At 42.2% G+C, this 13528-nt stretch overlaps 1 protein-coding gene across 6 annotated transcripts in view; it reads left to right on the forward strand.

Moving 5' to 3' along the window:
• Nucleotides 1-13528, forward strand: part of LOC139413477 (transcription factor SOX-13-like) — a 70286-nt gene that overhangs the window by 33105 nt on the left and 23653 nt on the right. For 4 of the 6 annotated variants that reach the window (XM_071160930.1, XM_071160928.1, XM_071160929.1 and 1 more), the window contains 7 exons: nt 1455-1674; nt 3655-3763; nt 4482-4568; nt 5098-5270; nt 5795-5863; nt 5963-6077; nt 10071-10144. In XM_071160930.1, coding sequence (XP_071017031.1) covers nt 1456-1674; nt 3655-3763; nt 4482-4568; nt 5098-5270; nt 5795-5863; nt 5963-6077; nt 10071-10144 — 846 coding nt within the window. In that variant the 5' untranslated portion in view covers nt 1455. Of the gene's footprint in view, nt 1-1233; nt 1322-1454; nt 1675-3654; nt 3764-4481; nt 4569-5097; nt 5271-5794; nt 5864-5962; nt 6078-10070; nt 10145-13528 lie in introns of those variants that run through there. The other 2 variants (XM_071160931.1, XM_071160932.1) reach the window with 2 other exon arrangements.

Genomic DNA, 13528 nt, shown 5'->3' on the forward strand with positions numbered 1-13528 from the left:
GTACATGTCCAGGCCTGTCTGAAGTTTGCTAGAGAGCGTTTGGATGATCCAGAAGAAGATTGGGAGAATGTCATATGGTCAGATGAAACCAAAATATAACTTTTTGGTAAAAACTCAACTCGTCGTGTTTGGAGGACAAAGAATGCTGAGTTGCACCCAAAGAACACCATACCTACTGTGAAGCATGGGGTGGAAACAGCATGCTTTGGGGCTGTTTTTCTGCAAAGGGACCAGGACGACTGATCCGTGTAAAGGAAAGAATGAATGGGGCCATGTATCGTGAGATTTTGAGTGAAAACCTCCTTCCATCAGCAAGGGCATTGAAGATGAAACGTGGCTGGGTCTTTCAGCATGACAATGATCCCAAACACACCGCCCGGGCAACGAAGGAGTGGCTTCGTAAGAAGCATTTCAAGGTCCTGGAGTGGCCTAGCCAGTCTCCAGATCTCAACCTCATAGAAAATCTTTGGAGGGAGTTGGAACCTGTACAGCCCCAAAACATCACTGCTCTAGAGGAGGTCTGCATGGAGGAATGGGCCAAAATACCAGCAACAGTGTGTGAAAACCTTGTCAAGACTTACAGAAAACGTTTGACCTCTGTCATTGCCAACAAAGGGTATATAATAAAGTTTTGAGAAACTTTTGTTAATGACCAAATACTTATTTTCCACCATCATTTGCAAATAAATTCATTAAAAATCCTACAATGTGATTTTCTGTATTTTTTTCTCATTTTGTCTGTCATAGTTGAAGTGTACCTATGATGAAAATTACAGGCCTCATCTTTTTAAGTGGGAGAACTTGCACAATTGGTGGCTGACTAAATACTTTTTTGCCCCACTGTATATGTGCACTTTTCGCCCTGTGTGTTCTGTTTGTTTTGTTCTCCTGTTTGTTTTGTTCTCCTGTCTGGCATGCTTTCTTTCCTCCTGCAGCGGAGGAGGGGGAAAAACACAGCTGAAGTCGGAGAATTTTAGAGTTCATTAAGGTTCAACCTCTCTCTCTAGCTGCTCTCTCCACCTGACTACACTCATCTCTCTCTTTCTGTCTTTTGTTTCTCTCTCTCTTTATGTTTGTGGGTGTGTATGTGTGATGTGCAGTCTTTACCTTGTCATGATTAACTTTCCCTGACACCTACAATGTCTCCCAGACTAGAAGCTAGGATTTCAAGCTAAAGGTACAGTTGTGTTTATTCACAATATGTCCTCTGTTCCCTATGCAAAGCAGTGGCCATATACACACCCACACCTAAAGTTCAGAGACCCAGAGATAGTCACACCTGGAAAGGCTTATGGTCTCATTACAGCTATTACAGACAAAGGTGATCACACTGTGTGTGTGTGTATGTGTGTGTGTGTGTGTGTGGTCAGCTCCAGATGTGCAGTAAAGTTAATGCAGTAATGGACTACCTATTCACCTGTACTATTATTCACTCTTTTCCCTTTTCCCACCAGAATGGTTGAGCCCAGTCCCCCAGCGTTGCATCTCCATGCCAACGGTGATGTCAGCATGGTGGGCATTGGTGTGAAGCAGGAGGAGGAGGAGTCTGGAGGGGAAGGGGGAGGAGCCAAAGCTGAGCCACGCTCCTCTCCTGCCTGTGATTGGTCAGGACATCAGCCAATGGCGAGACCGGAGTCTAGACAGCTGACTCCTCCCCTCTCCCGCTCACCCTCAGTAAGAGAGAAACTCCTCCCATTTCTATATTTTTATCTATTATTTTGTTTATCTAGGTGTGCTGTTCACCCTGTAAGTCCCCACCTATACAGTTGTTGCCAAAAGTTTTGAGAATGACACAAATATAAATTTTCACAAAGTCTGCTGCATCAGTTTGTATGATGGCAATTTGCATATACTCTAGAATGTTATGAAGACTGATCAGATGAATTGCAATTAATTGTAAAGTCACTCTTTGCCATGCAAATGAACTGAATTTCAGCCCCGCCACAAAAGGACCAGCTGACATCATATCAGTGATTCTCTTGTTAACACAGGTGTGAGTGTTGACGAGGACAAGGCTGGAGATCACTCTGTCATGCTGATTGAGTTCGAGTAACAGACTGGAAGCTTCAAAAGGAGGGTGGTGCTTGGAGTCATTGTTTTTTCTCTGTCAACCATGGTTACCTGCAAGGAAACACGTGCCGTCATCATTGCTTCCACAAAAAGGGCTTCACAGGCAAGGATATTGCTGCTAGTAAGATTGCACCTTAATCAACCATTTATCGGATCATCAAGAACTTCAAGGAGAGCGGTTCAATTGTTGTGAAGAAGGCTTCGGGGAGCCCAAGAAAGTCCAGCAAGCGTCAGGACCGTCTCCTAAAGTTGATTCAGCTGCGGGATTGGGGCACCACCAGTACAGAGCTTGCTCAAGAATGGCAGCAGCAGTCTCCCATCTACACTCACAGTGAGGCGAAGACTTTTGGAGGATGGCCTGATGTCAAGAAGGGCAGCAAAGAAGCCACTTATCTTCAGGGAATACATCAGGGACAGACTGATATTCTGCAAAAGGTACAGGGATTGGACTGCTGAGGACTGGGGTAAAGTCATTCGGCATGATGAATCCCCTTTCCGATTGTTTGGGGCATCCGGAAAAAAGCTTGTCCGGAGAAGACAAGGTGAGCGCTACCATCAGTCCTGTGTCATGCCAATAGTAAAGCATCCTGAGACTATTCATGTGTGGGGTTGCATCTCAGCCAAGGTAGTGGGCTCACTCACAATTTTGCCTAAGAACACAGCCATGAATAAAGAATGGTACCAACACATCCTCCGAGAGCAACTTCTCCCAACCATCCAGGAACAGTTTGGTGACGAACAATGCCATTTCCAGCATGATGGAGCACCTTGCCATAAGGCAAAAGTGCTAACTAAGTGTCTCGGGGAACAAAACATCGATATTTTGGGTCCATGGCCAGGAAACTCCCCAGAACTTAATCCCATTGAGAACTTGTGGTCAATCCTCAAGAGGCGGGTGGACAAACAAAAACCCACACAAATTCTGACAAACTCCAAGCATTGATTATGCTAGAATGGGCTGCCATCAGTCAGGATGTGGTCCAGAAGTTAATTGACAGCATGCCAGGGCGGATTGCAGAGGTCATGAAAAAGAAGGGTCAACACTGCAAATATTGACTCTTTGCATCAACTTCATGTAATTGTCAATAAAAGCCGTTGACGCTTATGAAATGCTTGTAATTATACTTCAGTATTCCATAGTAATATCTGACAAAAATATCTAAAGACACTGAAGCAGCAAACTTTGGAAATTAATATTTGTGTCATTCTCAAAACTTTTGGCCACGACTGTAGACACTTACACAGATCAGGTTGTAGTATGCTTATCAAAGGCTGGCTTGCTACAGTTTGTTAGCTTTCTAAACGCACAGCCAGACAGTAGGATTGTTGAGCTTCTGCCGGATGAGAGTACTTAGCACCTCTAAACAGATTGCTTTCCGTAATTTGCAAAACAAGTTCAAACCGGTTCTGCATATAGAAATGGGCAAAAAATGATGTCCATCAGTCGCTCACCGGTGGGTGGTCTCTAACACACTGCTCCGACAGCAAGTGAACAAATGGCGATTGAACAGCCCCCTTCTGTACAGACTGACAATTGTTCTGGTAAGTTTTCTCCTTAACCCTGTTTTTCCCTGTCCTTGGTAGGAGGGCTCTCTGGGTAAGGAACAGTTTCAGAGTCCTGTGGGGATGAAGGGGGGCAACAGGGGGTCCGACCACCGACCAGAGGGACACAAGCAGCCCACTGTCAGCGAAGGTATGGTACACCTCCCCAGCTCCCCAGTGTAATATGTTTCTAATCATTACATTGCTCTTTGGAGATCTCTCCTGAACATTGATAGAGGTAAATGTGAAGGATTTTCAGTTCACATTAAGACTGAGGAGGCTAGATGATTTTACCTTAGCTCTCAGTATGCTCAAGTTTGTGCTCCTAATCATTGGCTACAGGATTACATTGAATTTCAAATGTCTGTTTTTCTTATTTGAGAGAGTTTACACAATGTACTTTCCTATTGAAATCCTGAAAGTAGCAGACCTTGAGATTTGTTTTGAAATATTGATTCAAACGCATGTGTGAATTCACTCACTCACTCACTCACTCACTCACTCACTCACTCAACATGCACGCAACCCAGACACATGCACACACATCATTTCAAATCAAATCAAATTTATTTATATAGCCCTTCGTACATCAGCTGATATCTCAAAGTGCTGTACAGAAACCCAGCCTAAAACCCCAAACAGCAAGCAATGCAGGTGTAGAAGCACGGTGGCTAGGAAAAACTCCCTAGAAAGGCCAAAACCTAGGAAGAAACCTAGAGAGGAACCAGGCTATGTGGGGTGGCCAGTCCTCTTCTGGCTGTGCCGGGTGGAGATTATAACAAAACAAAACATGGTCATTTAACTCTGTCTGTTCATATAATATGGCGACTGAACAACAAAGTAAAAACTCATCCATGTCCTGTTGGCAGTCATGCCCACCATAGAGAAGCTGCTGAGTGTCGACTGGAGGGAGAAACTTCTGGACAAAAGCTTCCTGGGAGGCAATCACTTGAAAGGTGAGCTCTCACCCCTTTACCCCTAAGCCCTGACCCCTCATCTTTACCTCTCATCCTTTTACCCCTGACCCCTTTACTGCTAATCCCTGACCCGTCATCTATACCGCTCACCCCTGACTGGCCCATCAGTGCTCTGTCTTACCTGTCTGTCAGTCTCTGCCTGCCTGTCTCTATATCGAATGGTCTCTATGTATAATCCTGTTTGTACTCATCTCTCTCTAACCACAGTTTTCATGAGTGTAAAGTCATGCCATATAAAAAAATCACGACAAGTGTGATGGAAAAAAAAAAGTGGCAGTACAATTTTATAAATGTGGCCAGACAATTTGTCCGTTATATTGTGTGGTCCTTCCAATTCGATTTGGAAAAGCATGCGCAGTTTAGGCTACAGGATGGTGAAAGTGCACGTAATGAGCTTGATGCTCCTTTCCAATAAAATCTAGGGTCTTAATTTGTATGCTGGTGACATGATCAGTGCTTAGCTGCCAATTTAACAAATACAAATAATATTGCACTCTTGCTCTTTCAGGCACTCCAGAGTCTTTGGCAGAGAAGGAGCTGCAGTTGTTGTTGATGATCAACCAGCTGAGTGGTCTGAGGGAGCAGCTGCTGGGAGCCCACTCTGAGCAGAGGAACATGGCCACTCTGCTGTTGGAGAAACAACAGCAGCAGATGGAGCTGGCCAGACAGCAGCAGGAACAGGTGATCCTGACCTCTGACCCCTAATACACACACTTTTCATTTTTATTTAACCTTTATTTAACTAGGCAAGTCAGTTAAGAATTTTTTTTGTTACAATGATGGCCTACCCCGGCCAAATTCTGACGACGCTGAGCCAATTGTGCGCAGCCCTATGGGACTCCCAATCATGGCCGGATGTGATACAGCCTGGATTCGAACCAGAGACTATAGTGACGCCTCTTGCACTGAGATGCAGTGCCTTAGACCGCTATGCCACTTGGGAGGCCACTGACCCCTAACCTGGGTTTACCTGGTCTTACCTGAGTGTACCTGGGCTAGACCATATGTTTTTAATGGGCATGTTCCTCCAACCAGACGTTGCTGATTCATGCCATATCTTAAAACGCCTCGATAGGTATTTTGTAACTAATCATATGTTATAGTAATCTGTCAGTCGGTGACAGTCTGACGTGGCACACAACCATTGATTAAAGCATGTAACATCTGAGCAGAGGAAGACAACAAATGTGTGTGGTTTATTTCAGATCGCCAAACAGCAGCAGCAGCTGATCCAGCAGCAGCACAAAATCAACCTGCTTCAGCAGCAGATCCAGGTGAATCCTTTATGCTATTTTTATAACATCATTTTGAAGTAACTTTGGGTCAACTCTGGGTGTGACTGACCTTGTGCCCTCTGTCTGACCTGGTCATAGCAGGTGAACATGCCCTACGTGATGATCCCAGCCTTCCACCCCAACAACCAGCAACTACCTGTCACCTCCGACACACAGATGACCATGCCTCTGCAGCCAATCCCCTGCAAACCAGGTGAGTCACATCCCACACCAAACCTCATTTAGACAATCCCCTACAAACCAGGGGGGTCTAATCCGGCCCGTGGGTGGTTTATGTAAAACAATTATTTACATATATATATATATATATATATATATATACAGTGGGGAGAACAAGTATTTGATACACTGCCGATTTTGCAGGTTTTCCTACTTACAAAGCATGTAGAGGTCTGTCATTTTTTATCATAGGTACACTTCAACTGTGAGAGACGGAATCTAAAACAAAAATCCAGAAAATCACATTGTATGATTTTTAAGTAATTAATTTGCATTTTATTGCATGACATAAGAATTTGATCACCTATCAACCAGTAAGAATTCCGGCTCTCACAGACCTGTCCACACACTAAATCAAACAGACTCCAACCTCTCCACAGTGGCCAAGACCAGAAGGCTGTGTAAGGACATCAGGGATAAAATTGTAGACCCGCACAAGGCTGGGATGGGCTATAGGATAATAGGCAAGCAGCTTGGTGAGAAGGCAACAACTGTTGGCGCAATTATTAGAAAATGGAAGAAGTTCAAGATGACGGTCAATCACCCTCGGTCTGGGGCTTCATGCAAGATCTCACCTCGTGGGGCATCAATGATCATGAGGAAGGTGAGGGATCAGCCCAGAACTACATGGCAGGACTTGGTCAATGACCTGAAGAGAGCTGGGACCACAGTCTCAAAGAAAACCATTAGTAACACACTATGCCGTCATGGATTAAAATCCTGCAGCGCACGCAAGGTCCCCCTGCTCAAGCCAGCGCATGTCCAGGCCCGTCTGAAGTTTGCCAATGACCATCTGGATGATCCAGAGGAGGAATGGGAGAAGGTCATGTGGTCTGATGAGACAAAAATAGAGCTTTTTGGTCTAAACTCCACTCGCCGTGTTTGGAGGAAGACGAAGGATGAGTACCACCCCAAGAACACCATCCCAACCGTGAAGCATGGAGGTGGAAACATCATTCTTTGGGGATGCATTTCTGCAAAGGGGACAGAACGACTGCACCGTATTGAGGGGAGGATGGATGGGGCCATGTATCGCGAGATCTTGGCCAACAACCTCCTTCCCTCAGTAAGAGCATTGAAGATGGGTCGTGCCTGGGTCTTCCAGCATGACAACGACCCGAAACACACAGCCAGGGCAACTAAGGAGTGGCTCCGTAAGAAGCATCTCAAGGTCCTGGAGTGGCCTAGCCAGTCTCCAGACCTGAACCCAATAGAAAATCTTTGGAGGGAGCTGAAAGTTTGTATTGCCCAGCGACAGCCCCGAAACCTGAAGGATCTGGAGAAGGTCTGTATGGAGCCAAAATCCCTGCTGCAGTGTGTGCAAACCTGGTCAAAAACTACAGGAAACATATGATCTCTGTAATTGCAAACCAAGGTTTCTGTACCAAATATTAAGTTCTGCTTTTCTGACGTATCAAATACTTATGTCATGCATTAAAATGCAAATTAATTACTTAAAAATCATACATGATTTTCTGGATTTTTGTTGTAGATTCCGTCTTTCACAGTTGAAGTGTACCTATGATAAAATTGACAGATCTCTACATGCTTTGTAAGATGGAAAACCTGCAAAATCGGCAGTGTATCAAATACTTGTTCTCCCCACTGTATATACGTATATATTGCCTTCATAAAGTATTCCCACCCCTTGACCTTTTCTACATTTTGTTGTGTTATAGCCTGAATTTAAAATTGATTACACACAATACCCCATAATGTCAAAGTGGAATTATGTTTTCAAATTTTTTATAAAAAAAAGAAATTACACGAAAAGCTGACATGTCTTGAGTCAATAAGTATTGAACCCCTTTGTTGTGGCAAGCCTAAATAACTTCACAAGTAAAAATGTGCTTAACAAGTCACATAAGTTGCATGGACTCACTCTGTGTGCAATAGTAGTGTTTAACATGGTTTTTGAATGACTACCTCAGCTCTGTACCCCACACATACAATTATCTGTAAGGTCCCTCAGTCGAGCAGTGCATTTCAAACACAGATTCAACCACAAAGACCAGGGAGATTTTCCAATGCCTCATAAAAAAAGAAGCAGACCACTGAATATTCCTTTGAGCATGGTGAAGTTATTAATTACACTTTAGATGTTAGAGTTTAATGGAAGTGATTGGAGAAAACTGAGGATGGATCAACAACATTGTAGTTACTCCACAATACTAACCTAAATGACAGAGTGCAAAAAGATAGCCTGTACAGAAAACATGCATCCTGTTTGCAACAAGGCACTAAGGTTATACTGAAGAAGAAAAAAACATGAAAAAACATGAGTACCACTCTTCATATTTTCAAGCACGGTGGTGTCTGCATCATGTTATGGATATGCTTGTCATCAGCAAGGACTGGGGAGTTTTTCAGGATAAAAATAAACAAAATGGAGCTAAGCACAGGCAAAGTCCTAATGGAAAACCTGGTCCAGTCTGCTTTCCAACAGACACTGTGAGACAAATTCACCTTTCAGCAGGACAATAACCTAAAACACAGATCTACATTAAAGTTGATTAGCAAGACAACATTGAATGTTCCTAAATGGCCTAGTTACAGTTTTGACTTAAATCTGCTTGAAAATCTTTTGCAAGACTTAAATATCTGTTTAGCAATGATCAACAACCAACTTAAGAATAAAAATAAAAAAAATGTTAATTTTTTATTTAACTTGGCAAGTCAGTTAAGAACAAATTCTTATTTACAATGATGGCCTACCCCGGCTAAAACCTCCCCTAACCCGTACGTCGCTGGGCCAATTGTGCACCACCCTATGGGACTCCCGGTCACGGCCGGTTGTGATACAGCCCAGGATCCAACCAGGGTGTGTAGTGATGCCTCTAGCACTGAGACGCAGCGCCTTAGATCGCCGAGCCACTCGGGAGCCTCCTTGTATTAAATATTGCACAACCCACAAAGACTCAAAGCTGTAAATGCTGCCGAAGGTGTTTTTAAAATGTAATTACTCTGGGGTGAATACTTATCAAATTAAGATATTAGTTTTAGGTTTTTCATTAATTCTTTTAAAAATTATATCATTTTTCTTCCACTTGGACATTAGAGTATTTTGTGTAGATTGTTGACAAAAAATGACAATTCAATCAATTTTAATACCACTGTGTAACATAACAAAATGTGTAAGGCACTGTGTGTGTGTGTGTATATATATATATATATATATATATATATATATATATATATATGTGTCTTTATTTACTTTTTGGGAGGGGACTAACTCAATATGCTTTAAAATGTCTAAAACCAATTTGAAACTGTGTAGAAATTATAATGGACCTACATTAATACAGTATCTTGACTGTAAAGCTAGGGAGCATCAGAATTTATTTTTTTGTGTGTGCAAATTTTAACATTGAGGAAATATAACCAATTTTCAGTGTGGTCCTCCGGACCTCGTTGAAGACCGAATGCAGTCCCCCAGGCTAGACTGAAGCAGATATGTATTTATACCTAGAATTCCACAGCCCACGTCCCCAATGCAATGCTTTCCAAAAAGGAGGGTTGGTTGGGGCCCATTGGTGGGATGTGACTTTGTTTAGATTACTCAGTGGTTCATCATAAACACTCAACCCTCTCATACACTATGAAATCAAATAAGTAACGAGCTGACATTAAGTGATCGCTGTGGACTTTTAATGTATTGTAAATGTCAATCACCCCCCCCCCCCCCCCCCAAAAAAACAAAACAATTGGCCCCTCTGTTTTGTTTGTCTTGTTGCTATGTACTGTGTAAATTGTTTGAGCAACGACCAGACGTCCATTTCATATGGTATTGTGGTCAGTAACCTTCTCAGTCAAACCCCCTTTTCCCTGTTCTTCCCTTCAATGTGTTGTGCAGTCAGCATGATGGTAGTACAGATAATGTTTTCTAAATGATGTTTGGATGTTATTGATTTTGTTCCCTTCTGACAGTGATTGTGAAGCTTTCATCTCCCCCTGTTTTCTTTAACAGTGGACTATCCCATGCATCTACTGCAGAACCTTCACTCCGCCCCTATGAAAAGGCCCAGTGGTACCTTCCGACAGGTAGTGATTTTCATCCATATTATACTGGACATATACCTATACTATAGTATACCCTTATTATACTATATAACATACTGGTCCTTTGTAACTCAGTTGGTAGAGCATGGCGCTTGTAACGCCAGGGTAGTGGGTTCGATTCCCGGGACCACTCATATGTAAAATGAATGCACACATGACTGTGAGTCACTTTGGATAAAAGCGTCTGTTAAATATTATTATCACTATACTGTACACATTACACTACATACTATACTGTACACATTATACTACACTGTATACATTACACTACACTGTATACTGTAGCGGATGTGAAACGGCTAGCTTAGTTAGGGGTGCGCGCTAAATAGCGTTTCAATTGGTGACGTCACTTGGTCTGAGACCTTGAAGTAGTAGTTCCCCGCGGCTTTTGTGGAGCGATGGGTAACGATGCTTCGTGGGTGTCAGTTGTTGATGTGTGCAGAGGGTCCCTGGTTCGCGCCAGGGTATGGGCGAGGGGACGGTCTAAAGTTATACTGTTACATACTATTCTGTGCATATTACACGACACTGTACACATTACACTAAACTGTTTACTGTACACATTACACTATAAACTGTACACATTTCACTACAATTGTATACTATACTGTACACCAGCCTTTCTTAAAGTATGGGTCTTTGGGTCGCGGACCTGTTAATGGTGGGTCGCGACGTGTCAGCGTAAATTGTTAATTATTTCATTAATTACTGGAATTGATTTGGCCAAATACACCTGCACTCTCTGTTCAGTGTGCTTTCTGCTTAACAGCGGTCTCTGTTCAGTTCAGCTTCGCGAGTGTGAGAGGGATATGCCCGTGTGCTTCGAGGTTTACCGGATCTTATTTCTGTAGTTTTCTTGAAGATTACTCCGCAACACGCACGACGCAGCGCTGTCGTTCAAGCCACTGACTTGTTATTCCCACTCGCCATCACTCACCGCTGTCATGAAATGCTAGCCACAAGTTCTGACTGAGCTCAATTATCATGAAACGCATATACAGCGATGAGTTTCTGTCTCTTTCAAACAAACTTATATTGTTGGCATTTTATAACAGGTGATGATACTCATAAATAAGGGAGTACTACAGTAACTAACTCTCATAGTAGTAGATGTGAGTTTCTCTTTCAAACAATCCCCTGGTCTTGTACACAGCTAATAGCTAACATTCGCCAAAGTAAGCTAGCTACTGATGAAGATGTACAGTAGACCTGATAATTTTTAATCTTACTGTTGAAACTATTGTTGAAAAAAATTAGTCTGAGTTGGAACTGTTTCTGTTAATACAATAATAATTGTTATTCTTAACTGGAATAAACTGTTTGAAGCAAGATTATTTTTGAGGCAAACACACACAGTTCTGGGTTGTTCATCTACAGCAGGAAGTGGTCTCCTGCCTGACTGAGAAAGCAGTAGATGTTCAGATCCAGTTTGGCACCACATACCTATGTTAGTCAGGGTTCTCAACTCTGACATAATTTTACAAAACAAGTACAGAAACAGTTTCAATGCTGAGCTTGACCTCAGTGTTGCACTGTCAAAAACAGAGCCCAGAATAGACATGCTCTCATTAGGACTGTGTGTGTGTGTTTTCTGGTCTACATCTGTGTGATGTTATCAATCAGTTTATTCTAGTTCAGAATATAAAAGATTTATTGTATTTTAACAGCAACAGTTCCAACCTAGACTTTCTTTCAACAATAATTTGCCTGGGGCGGCAGGGTAGCCTAGTGGTTAGAGCGTTGGACTAGTAACCGGAAGGTTGCAAGTTTAAACCCCCAAGCTGACAAGGTACAAATCTGTCGTTCTACCCCTGAACAGGCAGTTAACCCACTGTTCCTAGGCTGTCATTGAAAATAAGAATTTGTTCTTAACTGATCTTGCCTAGTTAAATAAAGGTAAAATAAAAAAATAAAAAAAGTCAGATGTACAGTAGGCCTGATCATTTTTCATCTGTACTGTTACTTAGGGTTGCACTATCAAAAAGCCTGTGTGTAGTCCGTTATTCATCTGTGTGATGTGATCAATCAGTTTATTCCAGTTCAGAATGAAAATGATTTATTGTATTTTAAAAGCAACAGTTCCAACCTAGACAGATATGTAAGAGTGTTTTTAATGGGGGGAAATAAACATGAGTAGATATTTATATGGATATTTAGTTTTTGTCTATATTGCATTTGTTTTAGGCATAAGGGCAATGAAATGTACCGATTTATTTATGTTTAGTTGCATATTTTCCTAAACTTGGGTCCCACAAAAACACATTATTTCTAATATGGGTCCCAGGCTGAAAAAGTTTAAGAACCCCCGCTGCACACTATATACTATGCACTGCACTACACTATACACTACACTGTACACTATACTATACACTATACACTACACTATACAATAAACTGTGTGGTTCAAGCCCTGAATGCTGATTGGCTGACAGTCGTGGTTTTCACGGGTATGACAAAACATTTATAGTTACTGCTCTAATTAAGTTGGTAACCAGTTCATAATAGCAATAAGGCACCTTGTGGTATATAGGGCACTATATGGTATAGTGCCCTAGCACTACAATTTTAGAAGACTTTTAGCACGCTTATAGGAATTCATCAAGCACAGCACGTACACAAATTACTGATTGCCTGAGAGAAAGTTATGATCTAAAGATTGGTGAGGCTTTTTTGTTAAACTTCAGTGCGACTTGACATTATCGATCATAGTCTTGCTGGAAAAACGTATGTGTTATGACTTTACACCCCCTGCTATATTGTGTATAAAGAGTTACCTGTCTAACAGAACACAGAGGGTGTTATTTAATGGAAGCCTCTCCAAAATCTAGGTAGAATCAGGAATTCTCCAGGGCAGCTGTCTCGGCCCCTTACTTTTTTCAATCTTTACTAACGGCTTTGACACATTGGCTTAGAGTAAAGCCAGTGTGTCTATGTATGCGGATGACTCAACACTATACACATCAGCTGCTACAGCGACTGAAATGACTGCAACACTTAACAAAGAGCTGCAGTTAGTTTCAGAATGGGTGGCAAGGAATAAGTTCAAAAACTAAAAGCATTGAATTTGGGTCAAATCGTTCACTAAACCTCACCTAAATATTGTAATGAATAATGTGGAAATTGTGCAAGTTGAGGAGACTAAACTGCTTTGCGTAACCCTTGATTGTAAACTGTCATGGTCAAAACATATTGATACAACAGTAGCTAGGATGGGGAGAAGTTTGTCCATAATAAGGTGCTGCTCTGAATTCTTAACAGTACTATCAACAAGGCAGGTCCTACAAGCCCTTGTTTTGTCGCACCTGGACTACTGTTCAATCGTGTGGTTAGGTGCCACAAATAGGGACTTAAGACAATTGCAATTGG

This window comes from Oncorhynchus clarkii, chromosome 7 (genome assembly GCF_045791955.1).
Source record: "Oncorhynchus clarkii lewisi isolate Uvic-CL-2024 chromosome 7, UVic_Ocla_1.0, whole genome shotgun sequence".
In the NCBI taxonomy this organism is placed as follows: domain Eukaryota; kingdom Metazoa; phylum Chordata; class Actinopteri; order Salmoniformes; family Salmonidae; genus Oncorhynchus; species Oncorhynchus clarkii.